General features: G+C 42.2%; 1 protein-coding gene across 1 annotated transcript; it reads right to left on the bottom strand.

Moving 5' to 3' along the window:
• Positions 1–882: 882 nt before the first annotated feature.
• Positions 883–20,446, bottom strand: BAG1 (BAG cochaperone 1). Its single transcript, XM_060781459.2, has 7 exons — positions 20,300–20,446; positions 14,864–14,992; positions 11,871–11,953; positions 9,633–9,746; positions 7,275–7,382; positions 6,283–6,345; positions 883–2,075 (listed from the first exon to the last, which is right to left on the bottom strand). Exons 1-7 carry the CDS (start codon positions 20,346–20,348, stop codon positions 1,986–1,988), a joined length of 636 nt encoding a protein of 211 aa, XP_060637442.1. The 5' UTR covers positions 20,349–20,446; the 3' UTR covers positions 883–1,985.
• Between the last annotated feature and the right edge of the window lie 5,748 nt (positions 20,447–26,194).

Here is a 26,194-nt window from a genome sequence, read left to right on the forward strand (position 1 = left end):
ACTGCAAGCAAAGAATCTGCATATACAAATATAAATCTGCATCTTAGTCTTGTTTGGACCAAATGATTACTAGTTAAACAACTGGGAATTAGAGATTCTTATTGATCTAGTATAAATCTCTTGTTTTTTATGCATTCAAGGCATTTCTGACACATGGTAACTTAAGGCAAACCTATGATGGGTTTTTCTTAGTAAAATATGTTCAGGGGAGTGTGTTGCCTTTTCCTCCTGCTGAGGTTGAGAGAGTGTGACTTTCCTCAAAGTCATCCAGTAGGTTTCCATGGTCAGATGGGATTAAAATCCTGGTTTTAAAGTTGCAGTCCAATACTCCAACTATTACATCCCACTGGCTTTCAGTGATTCCTAATAAATCTTGATACAACTTCTGCCTGTGATCTACCTGTTTTTTGCTGGGGTTTTTTTTTGGGGGGGGGGGCTTTCTATACTTGGATGAAAAGTTGTCAATTGCACCCAGAATTAGTTCCATCTAAACTCACATTTTCCAGCAAGATTTCTTGAGCTGTATTTTAGATATGTGTGACAAGGTAAGCATCTTCTTCTCAGCCAATGCATAAACCGTGCCCAATAACCAATTCAACACTAGATTCTACTGTAAAAAAGACTTCATCATTTTCTTAGGAAAGTGGAAAATAAGCAGGTGGAAAAATATGCTGCTTCTTGATTGTGATGGTGTTCTTAAAACACTACCAGTGGGTCATTTGCACAAAATAAAATAAAACCACTTTATCTCAATCTTGTGCCTAAAGCGCCGGGGGGGGGGGGGCACACATCTCTTTCCACATGTATTTGTGTGAAAAAAATACACATTTTCTGCTATGTTTGAAGATATGGAGCTGGGTGGAGAATATATTACATCTGCTATTTGCTTTTGTGCCCATTTTATTCTCATGATAGTGAGCTGTTACAGGCCATATCTCAGTGTGACACTGAGATTTAAGGTTGAAAGGGTAGAATGACTCTTGACAATTGATGCTTTTTTTGCTTGCTACTGTGCTGGATGGGAGCAATATACTACACATAGTCCTGGCACCAAAGTGCTAATCAACTACAGATTACAGAAGCAACTTGGCATTACATGTCTCTCACCTGCTATTTAGTATTTGGCTTCAAGCTGTATGCTGTTTTGTTCAAGAGCGGATACAGATGAACAATTTGGAAAGGACATAGTACTTGGATGAAAAATCACTACACCATTTGGCAGAGCCCAAGTATAATGCCAGCATTCGGTAGACATGACTTGGACCTTATAGGCCAAATATATGAATCGGGTAACTTGATCACATATTTTTTTACCCTCCCACACAGTGCTTGGTGTAAAGAAAGAAGGAGCTGAATGAATGAAAGAAAAGGATGAAGAACAAATTGGGCCCAGAAAGTCTGAAGCAGGTTCTGAACTCCAAAAGGCCTGCTTTTTTACTTAAGACAGGGCACATATCAGGAAGATTTTTTTTGGCCATCAAATAAAACAGGAAGTTGGATACAAAAATTACCCTCATTTTTGTGTCTTTACCTGCCCAAGAATACTGAATGTATACACAAAGATCACAGCAATATAATGATTCTCACAGAGCTGAGTGATGTTCAGCCAGTAATTAAAAGTAGCTTTCAGTACATTCCTCTAAGTCTTCTGAAAGTAAGATTCAGAAGGCGTACAAGTACTTTACAATGTCAACATCAATTACTACTCTTAATGATTTATAAAGGAAAGCAACATTTAGCTAACATTTATGTTCACACAAAGACATCCTTGACTATATTCAAGTAAAATTGCAGGATTGTGTCTTTCAAAACAAGGGCTGTAAGCAGAACATATGACAGTAAGCAAGCAACGGCTGACATGCAACAGCCTTACCAGAGTCTGCTTAAGATAAAATTCCGAACACTACACAAGTGCTCCAAAATGAAGAGCAATCTTTTCTTCTTGCTCACAGAGCAATTACTTCTTCTAGTTACTTTAAAATGCCTCATTCTGCCAGGGCCATATTCTTCGATTGTAGTTTATCCATCTCTTGGCCAATACTTCCCTCCACTGTATCACACTGTGCGAGGAAAGCCTAAAAACAAAGTTGAAATATAAGACAATGTATTAGGATCTCCTTTAAAAGTCATTTTCCCTGGGGGTGGGGACATGTTTTCACAGATTGAACAGAGTCAAGAAATAGTTAAAGATCATAGTTAAAGGGTGGTCATTCACTGTGCCTACAGTATAGTGGAACCAACCATGTTTTGCTTCAGTTCACTCAGTCTTGCCTACAGATGCTGCCTACTAGGGTTAAGTTTGGTTCGGAAAAACCTAAAGTTCAGAAAAACTTAACGAATTTGGACTTTTGAACCAATTTTGAACCATGCAGGAATAGTGGGAGGAGCAATTCCTAATTTGAACCACTTACCCATTTTTCAGAATTGTTTCCGGATGTCTCCCACAGTTATTTTGATTTTCAGAACCATTACGCAACTTTGGCAAAGCGTAAACAAACGGTTTTAAAATCTCGTGGTTTTCCTTCCCTGGCGATGCAAAGAGGGACGAAGTGGGTGTGGCTAAGGAGTAGCACAGCTCTTCTTGAAGGCCATGCCCCCAGTGGTAGAGATTGCAAAAGGTCCTTTAACAGAAAGACCTTTTGCAATCTCTACCATTCGTGGCGTGGCCTTCAAGAAGAGCTGTGCTTAGCCACACCCACCTCATTACTCTTTGCATCACCACTCACCAGGGAAGGGAAACTGCGAGATTTTAAAACTTTGTTTAGGCTTTGCCAAAGTTACTTGCTTAATGGTTCTGAAAATCAAAATAACCATGGGAGACATCCAAACATCACAGAATTATTCCACACCGCCTTGCTGCTCATTAGCCGAGATTAGTTGAGCAGCAGTCTTTGTCTAAATATAAAGTAAAGTGAATCTACAAAGGTGTCCAAAGAGAAGGCAGCAAAGCCTTTCCCGTGACAAAAAAACGCTTTCCCTGCAATAAAGATAGCATGTGTCCACCACAAAAGGGGAGCTCCATGGCTCTCCACACACACACACACTGTGCTACACAACGTTTCTGAAAAACTACTTTTCAACTAAATCTGGCTACCAGTATTTTAAAAAACCTCCAAAATCAGCACAGTAAATAAAGAGCGACAATCAGAAAACAATCAGAATTCCAGGCAGGAAACAATAAGGGCCAGCTACCACCTCCCAACAAAGGATTCCCCAGGCAGGAAGCAGTCAGGCTTTGAAGCTGTGAGGCCATTCAATGTTAATCAAGGTGAACAATTGCAACCACCAGACAAGAGTTCTTTCTCCCACCCTGGTCATTCCAGAGATATATACTAGTCCTCACTTGCCTAGATTCCAGCAGACTTCACAACCTCTGACTGCTGGAGAGTGTGAGAGAGAGGCTCTCGCACCCATGTCCATACAAAGAAACAGTGCCAAGATCGAGAGAAGATAAAGGTTCCTATCTCCCATGCAAGTCAATGGCAGCAAAATAGCCTTGGAAACAAAAGCCTCCCTGGTTCGAATCCCCATCAGGGACAAAAATGTCAAAAACGGGAGGGCACAGAGGGTTGCCATTAACGAAGCGATTTGGAATTTTTTGATATTTCCGATCTTTTTTTCCAGAAAATTTCAGAAATCATTTCAAAATCGAATTGCCAGCGCCCCCTACATCCGAAACAAGTTTTGAACCATTTTTTTAAAATCAAACAAGCCTACTGTCTACATAAACTAGGCTTCCTCTTGAACAACTTGCTCTTTGGATCTTTAGCACCAGGCTGTTTGGTAGAAAATGCTAACTGGGGAAATCATCTGTGTACAAATTATTATTATTTATTTTTCTCCCATTTTTCTCCCATGGGTGAAGCACTGGTCTTGTCTTTGGATTCACTTCTTTCCCCTGAAACTACTCTCAGGAGCAAGTTAGGAAGCTGCCAGGAGAGTCAGCTGCTAATTTGAATAGCTGCTTTCTGGTGGTAGGGATCAGTGACTCAGAATCATAGAGTTGGAAGAGACCACAAGGGCCATTAAGTCCAACTCCCTTGCCATGCAGGAGAAGACAAAGCACCCCCACAGATGGCCATAGATGGAGACTCCATCACACTCTGAGGCAGCATATTCCACTGTCAAACAGCTCTGTCAGGAAGTTTTTCATATTGTTTAGGTGGGATCTCTTCTCCTGCAATTTGAAATCACTGGGGCCTAGTCTGTAGAGTAGCAGAAAATAAACCTGCCCCCTCTTCAATGTGACACCCTTCTTTTATCTATGTGAAACATACACAGCTCCCTAAACTGTTCTCCATAGGGCTTGGTTTCCAAACATTTCATCATTTTGGTCACCTTTCTCTGGACACATTACAGCTTGTACGTATCCTTCTTGAACTGCACTGCTCAGAACTGGCACAGTATTTCAGATGAGGTGTGACCAAAGCAGAATTCATTCCATCTGCTTTATTCTTGGTCATGGATAAGCAATCTTCTAGGTCTAGAGACTGACTTTCTGACCCAGAGCCCTTTTGAGGACTGCACAGATTGTCCAAATATTAAAAACTAAGGTCCAGGCCATCTTTTCTTTCAGTGAAGGCAAATAGAATAATATGAAATGTTGGCTATGTAAAAAAAAAAAACCCTAACATTTGTTTCTTCCTGTTAAAAGATAGCAGATGTTCAGCAGGCTCCACTGAACATCAACACAGTATTTAAAAAAGTATTTTAGTTGCAGGGGCTTAAATACTCCAAGCAAAGGCATCTGATTCTGTTTGATCTTGGAAGAGAACCAAATGAATAACAGGCTATTCAGAAGAAGAAAATAGCAAAATCACCTCTAAGTATTTCTTGTTGTTGTTTTTTTAAAGAACTATATGAAGTTGCCATAAGTCAGCATGTGACTTGAACACACACATACATTCAAATATTACGTGAGGAGTCACAATGGACCCATTTATTTTACTTCTAACTCTGCCTTTCTAAACTATGTATTTTACCATTTGACTTTATACATATTTGCTTATGCTTTTCTGGATTGAAGACTGTACCTGACATTCAATGAGGATTCCAATTATTTTTTGCCAACAATTAATATTTTTTTTTTCTAGTGCTGTTTCAACCAGAGTCGAAATTCCCATTCAGTATGGATACTTTGGGCAAGTCACACTCTCCCTGCCTCAGAGGAAGGAAAAAGGAAATTTCCTCTGAACAAGTTTTGTTAAGAACTTCTTTGGATAGGGTTGCCTTATGATCTCCATAAGTCAGAAATGCCTAGAAGGCACAACACAGCAACAATACAATGATTTGTTCTTATTTACATTTATACATTGTACAGAAGTGTTTATAATAATATGCTTATAACTGTATTTATGTTTGCATTGGTTGCCCTAAGGCTGGAGCGGCCTAGCTGTGAGAAATGTGTTACCATGGAAACGAGGCAGAAGAGGAGGTGGGAGGAGCTTAGAGAGAAAAGGTTTTTAAAAAAGTGACAGTTAGAGTCAGTCAGGGGGGAGACTCTGAGAGAGCAGCAGAGTCCGAGGGGAGACTCTGAGAGAGCAGCAGAGTCAGTTTTTAGACTCTGAGGAGTGAAGAAGTGAAGAGTCAGGTTTTAGTGTTCGTGAATAGTAGAGATTTCTTCAGCTAGGAAGCTGAAGGGGAAAACTTTGTTAGTTGCTTTAGTTAGAAAGAACTAACAGAGGCTTGTTAGGATCGCTAGTCGGGGGAAGACTGGAGATCTGTGATTTGATCAAGTATAGATCAAACAGAGAGACTATTCACTGCAGGGAACACTGGTTAATAAAGCGCTTTACCACAGCAAGAGTTCATAAGTTGTAACATCGAAAGTCTGAATTGTATCGCAACCAAGTTACATGTAACCATCAAGTATTTGCCAAGCTTAACATCTTCATACTGCAACCATACGCTGTTTAAAAATAAACTTGTTCTCTTTGGTTTTTAAAACTGCCTCATCTCCATTAATTTTACGTTCTGTGCACCCACTCTACCAAAATTACCTCACAACACAAACAGAGCCTTTAATACCAGAGCCTTTTACAAATCAGTGGCTCCTCTCTCCTAAACCTAGGCGCTTCCTCACTAGTTGGTAGCGTCTCTCTACAATTTGGTGGCAGCTTCATTACCATTGGCGGAGGTTCTTTACATACATAAAACTATTTTAGTTTTGGAGGGGTTTTTTGGCAAGTCTTCAAACAGGTTGAGTAAATTTCCACACTAGACTGAAAGTTTGACTTTCTAATTTTGGCATCACATAAGCACTGGTTTTCACACAGGAATTACCTGAACCTTTTTCACTAGTCCCTTTTTCTTCTGTTTACAGTCACTGTAGTTGTCGGGAAGAGTCTGAAGCAAAATAAAGATAGGTGCAAAATTAATGTTGTTTTTTCCTGAAAACAATACATAAGGTCTTATGTCCAAATTTTATTTTCACAAAAACATGCTTCAGTGATATATTTACCTAAATGGGGATAAGGTAAACAAATTTAATCAGTTGCATAATCTCTATTTAGTTAACGATCAATTGAAAAGCAAAGCAACACAGCAGAACAGTTAGCATTTAATGTTTACAACTCCAGTTCAAAAAATATTTTGGATCTGAACCAGGGTTCAATTATTTTCACTTAATCATGGCACACTGGATATCTGTAGGAATTCACTACTTCAAATTAAAGTGTGGAAAAATGTGACCTATACAAAAGAAGAAGAAGATAGATTTGTCTGTGCTGCCTTAGACACTCCCAGTGCACCCCACAAAGTCAGTAAGGTGTGCCGTCCTCTGTCCCCTGTAATAATTCTTCTTCTTCTTCTTCTTCTTCTTCTTCTTCTTCTTCTTATTATTATTATTATTCTACATTTATACCCCGCCCTTCTCACCCCAGTGGGGGACTGAGGGCAGCTTACAATCCATTGCATACAATGCCGCATTACACATATAATAATAAACATAACATACCAATTTAAACAATTAACATATCAATTCAAGCATACAATAATAAACATGACATAATAATTTAAATATAAATACAATAAAAGGCTTAGAAGTAATTCAAATAGAAATACGATAAAAAGCTTAAAAGTATTGATGTGGTGATACTGCATAAAAGAGATTATGTTAAGAAAAGGAAGAGAGTAACTTTTTTAAAGTCCCATAAGCCATTTATTTTGTGTTTGCCCAGACTTATATAGCCTACATAAAAGCTTCACTACATAAAAAACAACAAAACTAAGTTTTCTTGAACAGCCATAACTAATTGTAATAAGAATTTACTCACAATAGCATCAATCTGCTCCAGAATTTTCATGAACTGCTCAGCAGTTCCCTTTATCCGTTTGTCTAGCTGGTGAAGTGCTTCAATTTGAAGATTCTTTGCCAGAAAACCCTGTGTGGAAATAATCCATTTGAAGATCTGAGATTATTGTATTAACATTAACTGAACAAGGCGTATACAGATGACTGACATATATGTGCATTTGTTTATTCTCACATCTTCCCCATTCATTCATTTTCTGACAGACACATACATATCATTGCCTACTCTCTTTTTTAAATAGATCATTTTTACTGAATACAATTTTCTTGTTGTGGTGTGCCTTGAAGTCGTTTTCCTCTATGGCGATTACAGGCTTTTCTTGGCAAGATTTCTTCAGAAGAGGTTTTTCACTGCCTTCCTCTGGGGTTAAAGAGAGTGTGACTTGTCCAAGGTCACTAAGTGAGTTTCATGGTCAAGCAGGGATTCAAACCCTGGTCTCCAGAATCTAAGACTCAAATTACTACACCATGCAAATCTACATGAAGTAAAACTTGAATAAAACAAACAATGAAAATCGTCTATAATAAAAAACTATGTATACAAATCGAAATCATCTAAATATATAACAAAACATTCAAATAACTAAAGAGAAAAAGAAAAATATGACCTCCAATTACTGCATATTTTAATTCTTAACTTTCTGTTTCTTTTTACCTTAATACATTACACTTTGTCTACACATTCAACTCATACTAATCAAGCAGTCGTCAAATCACCACCATTTTGCCCCTTCCTTCCCAGGTCAATTATGAATTACCAGCTTCTATTAATGATTTTTCTTTAATTAGAATAGACAATTTGTCCATTTCAAGTACATATTTCAATTTTAGTAATCATAGAATCATAGAATCAAAGAGTTGGAAGAGACCTCATGGGCCATCCAGTCCAACCCGCTGCCAAGAAGCAGGAATATTGCATTCAAATCACCCCTGACAGATGGCTATCCAGCCCCTGTTTAAAAGCTCCCAAAGAAGGAGCCTCCACCACACTCCGGGGCAGAGAGTTCCACTGCTGAACGGCTCTCACAGTCAGGAAGTTCCTCCTCATGTTCAGATGGAATCTCCTTTCTTGTAGTTTGAAGCCATGGTTCCATTGCGTCCTAGTCTCCAAGGAAGCAGAAAACAACCTTGCTCCCTCCTCCCTGTGGCTTCCTCTCACATATTTATACATGGCTATCGTATCTCCTCTCAGCCTTCTCTTCTTCAGGCTAAACATGCCCAGCTCCTTAAGCCACTCCTCATAGGGCTTGTTCTCCAGACCCTTGATCATTTTAGTCGCCCTCCTCTGGACACATTCCAGCTTGTCAATATCTCTCTTGAATTGTGGCCACTAATGAAAATCAATTTTCATTAGTGGGTAATAAGTCACTCTTCCATTTCTGAGCATTTAATATTATTGTAGCTACTGTCATTTATTGAAATGTTTCCATGACTCCTTTCCAGCTGATCATCCATCAATCCCAAAAGGAGAAGTTCATGTTTGAATTAAAACAATATTTCTGCACCCTCAAATGGATTATTCGTGGTAATCAACAAATCATCCACTGATGCCCTTAGTTTCTATTATTCCTTCTTGATCTTTATTCCTACTGCCTTTTCATGTTGCCTGATATCTCCATTCAAGACCTCAAATTAAAAAATGAATGGTGACTATGGATATCCTTGTCTAGTTCCTTTTGGTATCTCATATGGATTGGTTAACTCTTCATTAATTATTATTGTTATTGTTGTTAAATAAATTATCATCCCTCTGCATGCCCTGCCCATCTGCATACGCATGAACACTCATGTCCTCTATTCAATCACATTAACGCACCTTCCCCATTTACATTTACACTCCTTATCATCTGTCTCTAAAACGAATCTTTCTGTATTTTCACTGGTAAACCATTCTCCTCCATTTTCATTGTTTCATTCACTTTATTCTGTTCCTACATATTGTTATACATCTTCCTGTATTTCCTCTGTTTTTCCACTCCTAGGTTTTTCCATACTCACTCTCTCTTACACACACATAATACAACCAGTGTCTATACACACCATTACTGGTACACACTTCCTTATTTGTAAAGATTTTCTCCATGAAGAGACCCCTCTATGAATCTATGTTCAGGATCACACACAGGCGCATTCCATCTCTTTGACATGCATCAGGTAGAGCCCCCTCTTCACAAAAAGACCCACAATGCACAGTTCAGAAACACAAACTGAGATATGCTCTCCTTCAGCGAGACACAGTCACCAATACTATAACAATAGTTTTACCAACAACTAAAAAATATAAACACAGATTAATTGCTGCACCAAGAAAGTGACTCACTTTCTGAATACCTCCAAGTTCTTTATTGACTTCTTCTATTTTCTTGGCTGCTTGTTCCACTGATAGTTCTAAATCTTTTAATTTCTTCAGTTCAGCCTCTTCATCAGGACTCTTCTGTGTATTAAGAAGGGAGGGAAAAGATAAACACAACTTTTCATCCTTATCCAGGATTCTGAACTTTATAAAATCCAAAATGTTTGACATGAGTGGCCAAAATAGTGACACCAATGAAAAAAAGTTCAATTTACAACAATATTTAATCCATAAAATGGTATAAAATTACTTTGAGGTCTTATTTCAGGTTTATATCAGGGCTTCTTAAAACATTTTCCGCTCATAACCCTTTTTGCCGAATAAATTTTTACGCAAGCCTAGGTATATAGATATATAAAATAGGTATAAAAACAAAATATTTGCAGATAAACAGGCTGATTTCCTTTTTATGAAGTACATCTGAAGCATTTTCTATAGAGTAAACACTGCACCTTGTTGCTAACAGATTTGTGTAAATGTCTAGATGGCATTCAGAACCTTTTTACCATTGCCAATTTTTTTAACAACCCCAGCACTAAGCTAAGGTGACCCCATTTGTGGTTGGGCCCACAGCTTAAGAAGCAATCTATATAAATAAAATTTAATGTTAGTTTGTGGGATTAACATAACTCAAAAACCACTGGACAAACTGACACCAAATTTGGACACAATACACCGATCAGGCCAACGAGTGACCATCACTCATAAAAACACTGAAAAACACAGTGGAAGAGACTTTAAAAGCCAAGAAATAAAAAATACATTACAACGCATGTGCAAAACCACATATATATACATAAACACACAAAACACATATACACAGACTGGGCCACAGCAATGCATGGCAGGAGATGGCTAGTGGTTTATATGAAAGAAAGATTTGCATGTTTAGGCTTGGCTCCTGTTTCTAAGGCATCTCAATATAAATATGCAAATACAGTGAGTTGTCCACATTTGCTGGGATTAAGGATACAGGGCTCCCATCAAAGTGGAAAAATCTGGGTTTTTTTATCTGAGAGAACACTTCCTTAGAATCTCTAGCTCCTCCAGAGTGACTCTATGGGTAACTTGTGTCAGAAATTGAGCACAGAATTACGCTGGAGAGCTACTAAAGTGTTATCTGTAGGAATCTCTAGGTCCTTCAGCAGTGGGAAACTAATCACAGCAAAGTCATATTTGGAGATTCCAGTACAGCAGAGTTATGGTTATCCAAGCTCCGCTCATCCGACACTCCGTGTTAACCGACGCCATCACGTGGCTGATTAAAAACATTGCTTTCTTTCCCATGCCAGGGGAGAATTGGGAGGAAAGCGCATTTCCAAAGGGGAGGGAGGGAGGGAGGGAAGGGGGTGAATCCAAAGAGAGAGATGGGGGGGGGGGGGGAAGAAGGGAGGGAGGAGGGAAAAAGCAAAAGCGATGGCTCTCCTTCTCTCTGTCTCTGCTCTTGGTACACACAGAGCCTTGCTCTCCTGCTTTGGAGACTTCTCTCCAATCCAGCCTTGTTTCCAGATGGAGCCTGGCGGGGAAGGGCTCATGGGTGGAAGGAAGGTAAGAGGGGAGAGAAGCCTCATAGCCTTGGTGGGCGGAGGATCCCCCCCTTTCTTCTTGCACACACACACTTTGCCCCAGATCCCCCCTCCCTCTTCTCCCTTCCTTTTCCTCCCTCACGTGCTCCCTCTTCCTCCTCCTCCTCCCTCTTTTACCTCTGACAGCCTTGCAGCAACTTACACTTCTGGTCTTCTCCTCCTCCTTCTCTTCTAACCCAATTCTAGAAATGCAAGATACCCCCTCCCTTAAGAGTCTATCCAGTCCAGCCCCTTCTGCTAGGCTGGAAGGCACAAGCCATGCCCTCCCACACAGAGCCACCCAGCTCCAGATGAGATTCTGGAGACAGTCGACCAATATTAGGATCTAACAAACGTTGGCTTTCCAGTGTTATCATTCTTCTATGCTCAATATGGGATTCTAGAGAAGGTTAATCTATAGTATATGAGTGTGTTCCCAACTCTGGTCTTCCAGGTGTTTTGGATTTTAATCATGATGTTTTGGTGCTTAATTGGTAAAATCATAATGTAATAGGTTTTTCCTTAATGCCTCCTTATTATCCAACATTTTCGCTTATCCAACGTTCTGCTGGCCCATTTATGTTCGATAAATGAGACTCTACTATATTACTAATTACAAACATTAAATACAGTACATTACCCTTTTCCCAATAAGCATGACTTTGCAACCATTTTTCACTCCATATGTGGACAACGGCTGCTCCATTTCTTTTAGGGACCTTCCTAGGAAGAAAAAACAGACACAAAACCCACGTACTTATTTTATATCTCTGATATGATAAAAAGAGTAGTTTTAAATTAATTCAAAAGATGAAGTCAAATATAACAAAATGTACACAATATGAAACTGGGTAAATATAATATAAAACACCCCAAACAGTTCCAATTGACTTGCTGTTGATACAAAATATTCTTTGAGACTCCACACCAGTCATTATAGTAACAAAATGTAAGCTACATCTCAATATTCACATATTTTTAGATATGTTATCTGGAAGTTCCCTAGCTACCTGAACCTTCAGTAGCATAAATATTTAAGAGATGTGGCACCTAATGATTGCTAAACCACAAATCTTTGTTTGACTACCATGACTAGCTGGAACAAGCTACAACAAGTCAGATTCATATGGTCCTTCCTCATACCATGTTGCTTTCACTTTGATTAACGAGAGCTGACAGTGGACCACAACCCTATTTATGTTGTAGTAGAGCCTGTAAGTAACATTGCAAGCAGTAGTGTGGGTGCCAGAAGGGGGAAAAGGGGTACTCGTGAGCAGGAGTCAGATGAGGAACAGCAAAGGAAAAGGATCCGGGATATACTTATGGCACCTACCGATGAAGACTCATTCGAAGGGTTCTCTGGAGATGAAGGGTCAATGAATGAGAGAGGAAGGAGATGCAATGGATGGCAATGGGGAACAAAGAAGGTTACTCAGGAGCAAGAGTCGGATGAGGAGCAATAGAGGAAGAGGATCCGGGATATACTTACTGCTCCCACAGATGGAGAATCATTTGTGGGTTTCTCTGGGAGTGATGGGTCTGGGAGTGATGGGGATGACACATTGGACTGGACTAAGGTAAAAGAGGTACAAGATGTATGTGCGGAGCTAACGTCTAGTGCAGTGGTTTTCAACCTGGGGTCCCCAGATGTTTTTGGCCTTCAACTCCCAGAAATCCTAACAGCTGGTAAACTGACTGGGATTTCTGGGAGTTGTAGGCCAAAAACATCTGGGGATCCCAGGTTGAGAACCACTGGTCTAGTGACACATTTATGGGGTTCTCGGGTAATGAGGATTGGAAACCGGGAAATATATCTGAGTCTCGGATCTAAGTCTCAGATCTAAGTCTTGACAGAAGATGGAGAAGTTGGAGGGATGGGAGTAGGAGTTCACGTGTGGAATCAAGATCAGCTGTAAGAGATATTGACAGGGCGGAGGTCAGCTCATTTTCTGATGATGATGTGTAAGATAAAAGTAGGCTCTGAAATGGGAAATCTTTGCAGAAGGCAAAGTGTTGGTTTATGTTCATGCATTGGGTTATTGTCACTGCTGGTCTCGTGTTGGCGTTGGGTCCTGGATCTACAGGTTACTGCTTCCGTTCGTGTGTGCTTCGACTCAGCTTGGATTCTTGTGAGTGTGGATTTCCCCTTCTCTGACTTCGGACTGGTTTGACTTTGTTGCTGCCTACATGGACGTTGGAACTTTGCTATCTTGGATTTCGGCTTGCTTCGACCTCGGACTTTGTTTGACTACGCTTTCTTTGTTTTGGCTCCGGTCGCCCACTGTGCTAATTTGTGTCACTTTCAGAGCGTTTTGTTTAAATCCGTTTTTTTTCTCCAGATAATCCAGATTATTGCTTCAGTTTCCTTTTTGCACCAGAACTGGTTGTTGCCTTTGTGTTTTGACCAGAGACACTGAGTTAAGTGTCTCTTGAGTCTTTTTATTCATTTAATAAACTTTATTTTGGAAATAAATCTGAGTGTCTGTGTTCCGACAATTTAGCCCTATGATTAGCTAGAACAAGCCACCTTCACAAACTATGGCTTATAGTTGTCTTATTTGAAAATAATCATAGTTACTGTTTGCCAAAGTTTGTTGATCAGGACAACACAATGAACACTGTTAAACCAGAATGGAAATTAAGGCTTCGAAATTCATCTTCTTCATGGCTCAGAGGAGGAGAGGGGAAGGTGCAATGCCAAAGTGAGATCAAAGCCAATCAGTACTGGTGTATGCTGGACTGGACTAATGATAATCATTATTTCTTTTTTAAAAAATTGTTTGTTACATAAGCAACCAGTTATCCTAAAAAGCCAAATTGCTTTTCTTTGACATAAATAAAACCTGAAAACTAAGGAAATGATCAAAAAGATTTTCAGTATTTCTATGATACTTAAGCATTTGAGAATTTAAGACATCCATATTTTTCAAGAATTTATAACATCAAGCTATTTTTAGCTATTTTCCAGATAGGGAAAGTCTCAAAGATTAGAGCAGGAACACTAATGTCAAGACTTCTTTTTAAAATCAAATCCTGCACACTATAATAAAGCCAAAATATTAACAGAAGGGGGACAAGCAAAGATCTTATCAAAAGAATTCAAATACAAAATCTACTTCTCATCCAGTTTCAAGGCAAATGGAATACTTAATATAGCATAAAACTAGCAATTAATTCCCCCACTCCCCTATACATAAACATGCAAAAATCTGTACAGATATATTTCAAAGTGAAATATGCCCAAGATCACACACTGCAAGACATAACTGCAGATGTCCTTTATCTATAAAGCCCTATACAATACGATCCTGCATCTGTGGGGGATATGTTCAAGGACTTCCTGCAGATTCATGAAACACTGGGTAGTAATGAGCCATCAACATTTCACATGTGAAATGAAAATAATCTTCACTTCTGGGAAAAAGATGGATGCACCTCTTCTCCGCAGCACCTCAGGAATCCATCCTTTGGCAGAGGGTTGTCTAGATTCTACCCTAGGGTTTTGGCTGTTTTGCTTGTTCCACTGGTACCCTAACCACAGAAGTTTATATATACAATTATGACGTTGTATTCAGGGGGAGCTAGCCTAGCCAAGCCAAGCATTATCCCACAAATATAAAAAGTATTACTTACCTTTATATATCAGCTTCTGAAAGGACAATGGAACTCCAGTTAGTTGTTCAATTAAGAGAGCCATATCACGTACAGTTGGTTGTTTACCTTCTTCTTGAGAACCAACTTGAAGACTATGTTTTTCATTACCTGAAAAATAATGAAAGTATATTCAGGTCACAATAAGGCAAACTTCAATCTGAATTGCAAGCAGTATCCTCACTCATGTGCTACTAAAAGCAAACCTAAGAAGTAGGCCTTCAGCAAAATATATTTTTCTCTAATGCACTATTTCATTACAGAATTATATATTCATGATGCCATTTCACTGACAGTGTTTTCTCTCAAGAAATATAAGTTGAGTGTCCCTTATCTGAAAATGTTTGGGACAGGAAATATTTGATATTTTGAACTTTGTACATGAGAAACCTTACAGATGGTACTCAAGTCTAAACAAGAAATTCACTTATGTTTCATATAATAATAATAATAATCATCATCATCATCATCATCATCATCATCATCATCATCTTTATTTCTACCCGGCCACCATCTCCCCAATGGGGACTCGGAGTGGCTTACATGGGGCCAAGCCCGGACAATATAATACAGCAATAAAATCAAAACAACAACAACATCAAAGTAATATTAAAAGAGAAGAAAAAATCATAAAATAAACATTCCAGTAAACACAATCACAATAAGGATGACAATGGGCGGGCTACATATTCAGGATAAAAACAGTTAATGAACTATAATGAGACAAAATAGGAGCAGGGCATTTACATGGAACTCATAAAACACACAGAGTTGTGAAGCTAAACATCCTATTTGGAGGGCACGAACTCCATTAGCAGAAAATGTTGAAGGGTGCAAAATATCATGCTGTGCACCTACTCACCAAAGGTGCAGCAGAAAAGTCAAGTTTTGAGGTTCTTTTTAAACGTTTCTAGTGAAGGGGCTTTCCTGATCTCTTCTGGTAAGGAATTCCAAAGTCGGGGGGGTCACAGAAGAGAAGGCTCTCTCCCTTGTGCCCATAAGACAAGCTTGTGAGATTGGTAAAGGCGAAAGGAGGACCTCCCCCGAGGAACGAAGGGCCCAGGTTGGTACGTGGAGAGAGATACAGTCACGAAGATAGGCGGGTCCCAAACCGTTTAGGGCCTTGTAGATGATAACCTGTACCTTGAATTGGGACCGGAAAATAAATGGCAGCCAGTGGAGCTCCTTAAACAGGGGGATTGACCACTCCCTGTAGGATGCCCCAGTTATCAATCTGGCTGCTGTGTGTTGGACCAGTTGTAGTTTCCAGGCCGTCTTCAAGGGTAGCCCCACGTAGAGAGCATTACAGTAGTACAGTCTAGAGGTAATTAAGGCATGGGCCACCATGATCAAGTCAGACTTCACGAGGTATGGTCGCAGCTCGCGCACAAGTTTTAGTTGTGCGAAGGCCCTCCCGGCCACCGCCATGTATACACCTTATATATGCAGTCTTAAGAGGATTGAGTAATTTTGAGTAATTTTATGCATGAAACAATGGCTGTGTTCATTGAACAATCGGAAAGCAAAGGTCTGACTATCTCTGCCACCCATATGTACAATTTTGGAGCTTTACCAATAAGGGATGCTTAACTCGTACCTACTTCAGTACAGTGCCCAGATTCACAGAATAAGAGTTTATTTTATTTATTTATTTATTTACGACATTTATATGCCGCCCTTCTCACCCTGAAGGGGACTCAGAGCAGATTACAAGTAACAAGTAAATACAATATATTATATTATTACCATAGCACAATATTAATATTATATATTACATTGTAGTATAATATTATACACTGTAATATTATTAGTCAATTTACATTTAATATAAAATATGTAATTATAATATGTTAATATTAGTAGTATTATATTGGTTGGTGCTAGGGGGGAGGGGGCAGCTCCCAACTGGTGACACTGGAGGCAAGATAGAAGTGCCTTCCTGGCCCCTCTCTTCATTCTGATCTCAGAGCAGCGGTTGGTGCGGGGTGGGGGGGGGGGGGCTCCCAACTGGTGACACTGGTGAGTTGGAAGAGACCACACAGGTCATCCAGTCCAACTCCCTGGCTTGCAGGAAAAGCACAATCAAAGTGTGTACATACACACACACACACACTGACAAGTGGCCATTTGCCTCTACTTAAAAGCTTCCAAGGAAGGAGCTTCCACCACACTCTGAGGCAGAGAGTTCCACTGCTGAACAGTTCTCACAGTCAGGAGGTCTTCCTAATGTTCAGGTGGAATCGTCTTTCCTGTAACTTCAACCCACTGCTCTGAGTCCTAGTTTCCAGGGCAACAGACAACAAACATGCCCCCTCTTCCTTATGACATCCTTTCATATATTTATACATGGCTATTATGTCTCCTCTCAACCTTCTCTTTTGCAGGCTAAGCATTCCCAGCTCTTTAGCACGCTCCTCATAGGCTATGGTCTCCAGACCTTTGATCGTTTTAGCCTTCCTCCTCTGGACACCTTCCAGCTTGTCAATATCTCTTTTGAACTGTAGGGCCCAGAACTGGACACAGTATTCCAGGTGAGCTCTAACTGAAGCCAAATAGAGAGGCACCATGACTCCCTTTCGATGCAGCCCAAAATCCTATTGGCTTTTTTAGTTGCTGCAGCACATTGCTGGCTCATGTTCAACTTGTCCACAAAGATCTTTTTCATGCGCTGTTATTGAGCCAGACGTCTCCTATCAGTCGCAAGGCCGAACAGTGTATAGGGTCAAAACCTGTACTGGATGGGGTCATACTCCCCTTGAAGGCACAGGTTCGCAGCTTGGGACTTCTCCTGGATTCATCACTGAGCCTGGAATCCCAGGTTGCAGCAATGGCCAGGGGAGCATTTGCACAATTAAAACTTGTGCGCCAGCTGTACCCATACCTTGGGAAGTCAGACTTGGCCACGGTGGTCCACGCTCTCGTTACATCTAGGATAGACTATTGCAACGCACTCTACGTGGGGTTGCCTTTGAAGACTGTTCGGAAGCCGATGAGAAGCAGCCAGGTTAATAACTGGGGCGGCATACAGGGAGCATACAACTCCCATGTTACGCCAGCTCCACTGGCTGCCAGTTTGCTACCAGGTACAATTCAAAGTGCTGGTTTCGGCCTATAAAGCCCTAAACTGCACCGGCCCAAATTACCTGTCCGAACATATCTCTCCCTATGAACCATCATGGAGATTAAGATCCTCTAGGGAGGCCCTGCTTTCTGCCCCGCCATTGTCATAGGCACGATTGGCGTGGACAAGATACAGAGCCTTCTCGGTGATTGCTCCCTTCCTGGTGAGATCAGGTCGGCCCCCTCCCTCCCGTCATTTAGAAGGATGGTAAAAACTTGGCTGTGGGACCAAGCTTTCGGGTCAGGGAAATGAAGTGGCAATAGGAAAGATGACAGGGCCAATTGGATTTTATGCAGAGGGCCAATTGGATTTGATGCTAATCAAGGTGGTCAGTTGAAACATTCACACCTAGCTCCAGCAGACAAAAGTCCTTTGTCCCACCCTGGTCATTCCACAGATATATAAACCCATTTTCCTACTTCCAACAGACCTCATTATCTCTGAGGATGCTTGCGATAGATGCAGGTGAAACGTCAGGAGAAAATGCCTCTAGACCAGGGGTCCTCAAACTTTTTAAACAGCGGGCCAGGTCACAGTCCCTCAAACTGTTGGAGGGCCGGATTATAATTTGAAAAAAATATGAATTCCTATGCACACTGCACATATCTTATTTGTAGTGAAAAAGACACAAAAAACAATGCAATAATTAAAATGAAGAACAATTTTAACAAATATTTCAATGGGAAGTGTGGGCCTACTTTTGGCTGATAAGGTAGGATTGTTGTTGTTGTTGTATGCTTTCAAGTCGTTTCAGACTTAGGTTGATCCTGAGCGAGGGCCGGGGAAATGACCTTGGAGGGCTGCATCCGGCCCCCGGGCCTTAGTTTGAGGACCCCTGTTCTAGACCATGGCCATATAGCCTGAAAAAACCTACAACAACCCATTCTATATTTCTCCTTGTTGGAATTCATTTCGTTAGCTTTGACCCAGAGCTTTCTAATCTTTTAAAATCATTTCGAATTCTGATCCTGTCCTCTGGAGCATGAGTTATCCCTCCCAATTGGACAGGCATGCCCTGTACTGTATACAATTCAAAGTGCTGGCATTGGCCTTTAAAGCCCTAAACGGTTCTGGCCCGACTTACCTGTAGAATCATAGAATCAAAGAGTTGGAAGAGACCTCATGGGCCATCCAGTCCAACCCCCTGCCAAGAAGCAGGAATATTGCATTTAAATCACCCCTGACAAATGGCCATCCAGCCTCCGCTTAAAAGCTTCCAAAGAAGGAGCCTCCACCACACTCCGGGTCAGAGAGTTCCACTGCTGAACGGCTCTCACAGTCAGGAAGTTCTTCCTAATGTTCAGATGGAATCTCCTCTCTTGTAGTTTGAAGCCATTGTTCCATTGCGTCCTAGTCTCCAAGGAAGCAGAAAACAAGCTTGCTCCCTCCTCCCTGTGGCTTCCTCTCACATATTTATACATGGCTAACATATCTCCTCTCAGCCTTCTCTCACATATGTCCGAACGTATCTCCTCCTATGAACCAGTTAGGACGTTAAGATCTTCTGGGGAGGCCCTTCTCTCAGTCCCGCCGGCCTCACAAGTGCGCCTGGCGGGGACGAGAGATAGGGCCTTCTCAGCGGTGGCCCCCCGGCTGTGGAATGCTCTCCCTGCAGATATTAGATCGGCCCCCTCCTTGCTGGTATTCCGGAGGAAATTGAAGACCTGGATGTTCGAACAGGCATTTGGCTAAGCAGTGTGACGGATTGATTATTGGAACACGGAATAATGGATAACGAGATTGGATACTGATTCTAGTGATGAGACCTGATGGATTTGCGATACTGATGTAATTTTGTATTGATGATTTGTTTTGTTTTTATTGTGATACTGTTGTTTTAAATGCTTATTAACTGTACTATATATACTGTTGAATTGTTGTAAACCGCTCCGAGTCGCCTAAGGGCTGAGAGGGGCGGTATACAAGCGAAGTAAATAAATAATAATAAATACCTTCAACCAAGTCGGTAACTGTCATGGCAACACTGTGAGTATACAGATTGGGGAGGGGGATTCTGAGCCCTCTGCCAGGGATCTCCTCCTGGGAGGGCTTCGCCAAACTACAAATCCCAGGGTGCGATCACAGTGCGTGAGGGGAAAGGGCAGAGACCCCGCTGCGCCCTTGTTGGAGAGACACCACCCCCCCCCCCCCCAGGTCCAGGGAAAGCCCTGCCTGGGCGCGCCTCCATTCATTCACGGGAAGAGGAGGAGCCTTCAGGCCCACAGACACAAAGGAGGAAAGGGTTCCTGCCCTGCCTTAGGCGACGGCCCCCTTCTTCTTCCTCGTCCCGCGCTTACCGTACGTGACCGTCACCGTCAAGGCCGAACTCCCTGCCGGCACCGCCATGGCCGCTCCCTCCTCCGCCTCAGCAATCTCTCTCGCCGGCCGCCCCGCAGCAGCGCTTCCTCTCAGGCCGGAAACTGCCGGGGGGCCGGCGAAGGGGAGGGGCTGGAAGGAAGGAGCCCATCCAGCCGCCCCTCTCGCTCGACTTCCGCTCTGAGCCGGCGCGCGCGCGGAATAGGGGCCGGAGCCCTAGTCTCTCTCTCTCTCGCTCTCTCTCTACCAGCCACCACGATTTCACAGAAGGAGCTTCCACCACACTCTGAGGCAGAGAGTTCCACTGCTGAACAGCTCTTGGTCAGGAAGTTCTTCCTAACGTTTAGGTAGAATCTCTCCCTTAATAGTCAACATGGATTTATCAAAAACAAGTAGTACCAGACTAATCTGATCTCTTTCTTCGATAGATGGGGAATGCCGTGGATGTAGCGTACCTGGATTTCAGTAAGGCCTTCGACAAGGTCCCCCACGACCTTCTGGCAAACAAACTAGTCCAATGTGGGCTAGGCAAAACTACGGTGAGGTGGATCTGTAATTGGTTAAGTGGACGAACACAGAGAGTGCTCACTAATGCTTCCTCTTCATCTTGGAAAGAAGTGACGAGCGGAGTGCCGCAGGGTTCCGTCCTGGGCCCGGTCCTGTTCAACATCTTTATTAATGACTTAGATGAAGGGCTAGAAGGCATGATCATCAAGTTTGCAGACGACACCAAATTGGGAGGGATAGCCAATACCGCAGAGGACAGGAGCAGAATTCAAAACGATCTTGACAGATTAGAGAGATGGGCCAAAACTAACAAAATGAAGTTCAACAGGGACAAATGCAAGATACTCCACTTTGGCAGAAAAAATGAAATGCAAAGATACAGAATGGGAGACAATGCCTGGCTTGAAAGCAGTACGTGTGAAAAAGATCTTGGAGTCCTCGTGGACAACAAGTTAAACATGAGCCAACAATGTGATGTGGTGGCAAAAAAAGCCAATGGGATTTTGGCCTGCATCAATAGGAGCATAGTGTCTAGATCTAAGGAAGTAATGCTACCCCTCTATTCTGCTTTGGTTAGACCACATCTGGAATATTGTGTCCAATTCTGGGCACCACAATTCAAGAGAGATATTGACAAGCTGGAATGTGTCCAGAGGAGGGCGACTAAAATGATCAAGGGTCTGGAGAACAAGCCCTATGAGGAGCGGCTTAGGGAACTGGGCATGTTTAGCCTGAAGAAGAGAAGGCTGAGAGGAGATATGATAGCCATGTATAAATATGTGAGAGGAAGCCACAGGGAGGAGGGAGCAAGCTTGTTTTCTGCTTCCTTGGAGACTAGGACGCGGAACAATGGCTTCAAACTACAAGAGAGGAGATTCCATCTGAACATTAGGAAGAACTTCCTGACTGTGAGAGCTGTTCAGCAGTGGAACTCTGTGCCCCGGAGTGCGGTGGAGGCTCCTTCTTTGGAAGCTTTTAAGCAGAGGCTGGATGGCCATTTGTCAGGGGTGATTTGAATGCAATATTCCTGCTTCTTGGCAGGGGGTTGGACTGGATGGCCCATGAGGTCCCTTCCAACTCTTTGATTCTATGATTCTATGATTTGAACCCATTGCTCCGAGTGCTAGTTTTCAGGCCAGCGGAAAACAAGCCTGCTCCCTCTTCATTGTGGCATGCTTTTCACATATTATTATTATTATAACTTTATTTGTACGCCGCTAGCATCTCCCGAAGGACTCGATGCGGCTCAAGGCCTCAAAACACAACAACAATACAACACCTAAAGCAAATTAAAAACACCTTCACCGTTTGGAGCCATGGAGAAGAAGAACTCAACAGGTTCCTGGACCATCTTAACAGCATCCACCCAAACATCCAGTTCACCATGGAAAAAGAAAATGAAGGAAGACTGCCTTTTCTAGATGTCCTAGTCATCCGCAAACCAGATCAACAATTGGGTCACACCATCTACAGAAAACCCACACACACAGATAGATATCTACATAAAAACTCCAACCATCACCCAAGTCAAAAAAGAAGCACAATTAAAGCCTTGGCAGACCGTGCAAAAAGAATCTGCGAACCCCATCTCCTCCAAGATGAACTGAACCACCTCAACTGGGCTCTCCAGGCCAATGGATACTCCACCTCAGACGTCAGAAGAGCTGCAAGACCAAGAACAAGCCACGAGAGTAAAGATGAAGATCCACCCAGAGGAAAAGTGTTCCTGCCATACATCAAGGGAACCACTGACCGCATAGGGAAGCTGATAAGGAAACACAGCATACAAACAATCTACAAACCCACCAAGAAAATCCAACAAATGTTACGTTCAGCAAAGGACAAGAGGGATCCTCTCACCTCTGCAGGAGTCTGCCGTGTAGCATGCAGCTGTGGAGAAGTCTACATAGGGACCATCAAACGCAGCGCCCAGACACGCATCAAGGAACATGAAAGGCACTGCAGACTACTTCAACCAGAGAAGTCAGCCATAGCAGAGCACCTGATGAACCAGCCTGGACACAGCATATTATTTGAGAACACAGAAATGCTGGACCACACCAACAACCACCATGTCAGACTACACAGAGAAGCCATTGAAATCCACAAGCATGTGGACAATTTCAACAGAAAGGAAGAGACCATGAAAATGAACAAAATCTGACTACCAGTATTAAAAAACTCTAAAATTACAACAGCAAAACAATAGAGGAAACAACCAGGCACAGATTAACACCTCCCAGCAAGAGATTTTCCCAGGCTCAGCCAGGCCTTCAAATGCTAATGAAGGTGGGCAGTTGAAACCTTCACACCTAGCTCCAGCAGGGAAGAGCTCCTTGCCCCACCCCAGCCATTCCACAGATATATAAACCCATTGTCCTAATTCCAACAGACCTCACTACCTCTGAGGATGCTTGCCATAGACGCAGGCGAAACGTCAGGAAAAATGCCTCTAGAACATGGCTCTATAGCCCGAAAAAACCCACAAGAACCCAGAGATTCCAGCCATGAAAGCCTTCGACAATAAATTAAAAACAGTTAAGCAGTATGAACAATAAACAATACATCAAGACACTATAAAACTGGGCCGGGCCAGAGTAATGGGTACAAGGTTAAAAGTGCTGATGTGGCAGGAGGTATGTAGGATTATAAGTAAGTGCAGTGTGCAGAATGCAGCAATCTTAGTTCTACTAAAGTGCTTCTAGGACTTGATATTGGAGATTCCTAATCTGAGAAGGCACATTGGAGTAGCCAGGTCTTCAAGTTATTTCTGAAGACTGCCAATGTAGGGGCCTGTCTATCTTTTGGGAGGGCGTTCCAGAGTCGGGGGGCCACCACAGAAAAGGCCCTGTCTTGAGTCCCCACCAAGCGTGCTTGCGACGCAGGCGGGATCACGAGCAGGGCCTATCCAGATGACCGAAGTGAACACGTGGGTTCGTAGACGGAGATGTGGTCACACAGGTAGGGACCATTGGCCCTTCAAAAGTTTTTGAATTGGAGCTCCCAGCAATCTAAGCCATCATAATCAGTTGTGAGGAATACTGGGAGTCGTAATCTAGTATCATCAGCCAGATGTTTTTCTTATGATATACACTGTATCTAATACACTCTGGTTGCTTTAATTTCCTGTTGAGTTTTTATTATAACCAGGGATCCCAAATGTAAGAGGAGGAAGTGGTTTTTTTATAGACCTGAAGTAATTAAATATTTATTTCCAAATCAAGGCTGCAGTCATAAACTTGGAGCAAATCTCATGTGTTCTGAGAGCTCTGCTTCTGGGTAGACACATTGCACTTGTAATACTCAACCTTATCTCTCACAAAGCACTTATCATTATTCCCAGAAACCCAGTGAGAGCCAGCACGGTGTTGTGGTTTGAGCATTGGACTATGGCCCCTTCCACAGCTGAATAAAATCCCACATTATCTGCTTTGAACTGGAATATATGGCAGGCTGGACTCAGATAACCCAGGGCCCTTCCACACAGCCATATAATCCAGAATATCAAGGCAGAAAATCCCACAATATCTGCTTGTGGGTTATCTGGGTCCGCATTGCCATATATTCCAGTTCAAAGCAGAAAATATAGGATTTTATTTGGCTGTGTGGAAGGGGCCCCAGATCAAAGCAGATATTGTGGGATTTTCTACCATGATTTTCTGGGTTATATTGCTGTGTGAAAGGGCCCTATGATTCTGGAGATCCCCACTCAATCATGGAAACTCACTGAATGACTGGGCTGATCATATTCTCTCACTCCCAAAGGAAAGCAAACCCTCTCTGATCAAATCTTGCCAGGAGAAAACTATCATAGGTTTTCCTCAGGATTGTCTTACATGAGAAACAACTAGAAGCCATGCAACTATTCAAGAAAGCACTATATCTTTTATTTATTTTGTCCTAGAATCAGAATTGGAAGAGACCTCATGGGCCACCCAGTCCAACCCCCTGCCAAGAACCAGGAATATTGCATTCAAAGCACCTCTGACAGATGGCCATCCAGCCAGTGTTTAAAAGCTTCCAAAGAAGGAGCCTCCACCACACTCTGGGGCAGAGAGTTCCACTGCTGAACGGCTCTCACAGTCAGGAAGTTCTTCCTAATGTTCAGATGGAATCTCCTTTCTTGTAGTTTGAAGCCATTGTTCCGCATCCTAGCCTGCAGAGAAGCAGAAAACAAGCTTGCTCCCTCCTCCCTGTGACTTCCTCTCACATATTTATACACGGCTATCATATCTCCTCTCAGCCTTCTCTTCATCAGGCTAAACATGCCCAGCTCTTTAAGCCGCTCTTCATAGGGCTTGTTCTCCAGACCCTTGATCGTTTTAGACACCCTCCTCTGGACACATTCCAACTTGTCCAGATCTCTCTTGAATTGTGGTGCCCAGAATTGGACACAATATTCCAGGTGTGGTCTAATCAAGGCAGAATAGAGGGGTAGCATGACTTTCCTGGACCTAGATACTATGCTCCTATTGATGCAGGCCAAAATCCCATTGGCTTTTTTTGCCGCCACATCACATTGTTGGCTCATGTTTAACTTGTTGTCCACAAGGACTCCAAGATCTTTTTCACACGTACTGCTCTCGAGCCAGGCGTACCCCATTCTGTATCTTTGCATTTTGTTTTTTCTGCCTAAGTGGAGTATTTTGCATTTGTCCGTGCTGAACTTCATTTTGTTAGTTTTGGCCCATCTCTCCAATCTGTCAAAATCGTTTTGAACCCTGCTCCTGTCCTCTGGAATATTGGCTATCCCCCCCCCCCCCCCCCCCCCAATTTGATGTCATCTGCAAACTTGATGATTCTAACCCTTCATCTAAGTCAGGGGTCCTCAAACTAAGGCCCAGGGGCCGGATGCGGCCCTCCAAGGTCATTTACCAGGCCCTCGCTCAGGGTCAACCTAAGTCTGTAACGACTTGAAAGCACACAACAACAACAACAATCCTATCTCATCAGCCAAAAGCAGGCCCACACTTCCCATTGAAATACTAATACATTTATATCTGTTAAAATTGTTCTTCATTTTAATTATTGTATTGTTTTTAAGTGGTTTTTGCACTGCAAATAAGATCTGTGCAGTGTGCATTGGAATTTATCCATTTTTTTTTTCAAATTATAATCCGGCCCTTCAACAGTTTGAGGGACTGTGACCTGGCCCTCTGTTTAAAAAGTGTGAGGACCCCTGATCTAAGTAATTAATAAAGATGTTGAACAGGACCGGGCCCAGGACGGAACCCTGCTGATGGCACTGCACTCGTCACTTCTTTCCAAGATGAAGAGGAAGCATTGGTGAGCACCCTCTGGGTTCATCCACTTAACCAATTACAGATCTACCTAACCCTAGTTTTGCCTAGCCCACATTGGATTAGTTT

This window comes from Anolis sagrei, chromosome 6, assembly GCF_037176765.1.
Source record: "Anolis sagrei isolate rAnoSag1 chromosome 6, rAnoSag1.mat, whole genome shotgun sequence".
NCBI classification, from domain to species: Eukaryota; Metazoa; Chordata; class Lepidosauria; order Squamata; family Dactyloidae; genus Anolis; species Anolis sagrei.

What these genes read in the sequence shown, in the direction of transcription:
- BAG1 (XM_060781459.2), bottom strand. Translation starts at nt 20,348, where the DNA reads ATGGCGGTGCCGGCAGGGAGTTCGGCCTTGACGGTGACGGTCACGTAC. An exon ending in GACGGTGACGGTCACGTACG is followed by an intron (nt 14,993 to 20,299) that starts GTAAGCGCGGGA and finishes ATTATTTTTCAG; the next exon opens with GTAATGAAAAACATAGTCTT. An exon ending in TCATGCTTATTGGGAAAAGG is followed by an intron (nt 9,747 to 11,870) that starts GTAATGTACTGT and finishes CTTAATACACAG; the next exon opens with AAGAGTCCTGATGAAGAGGC.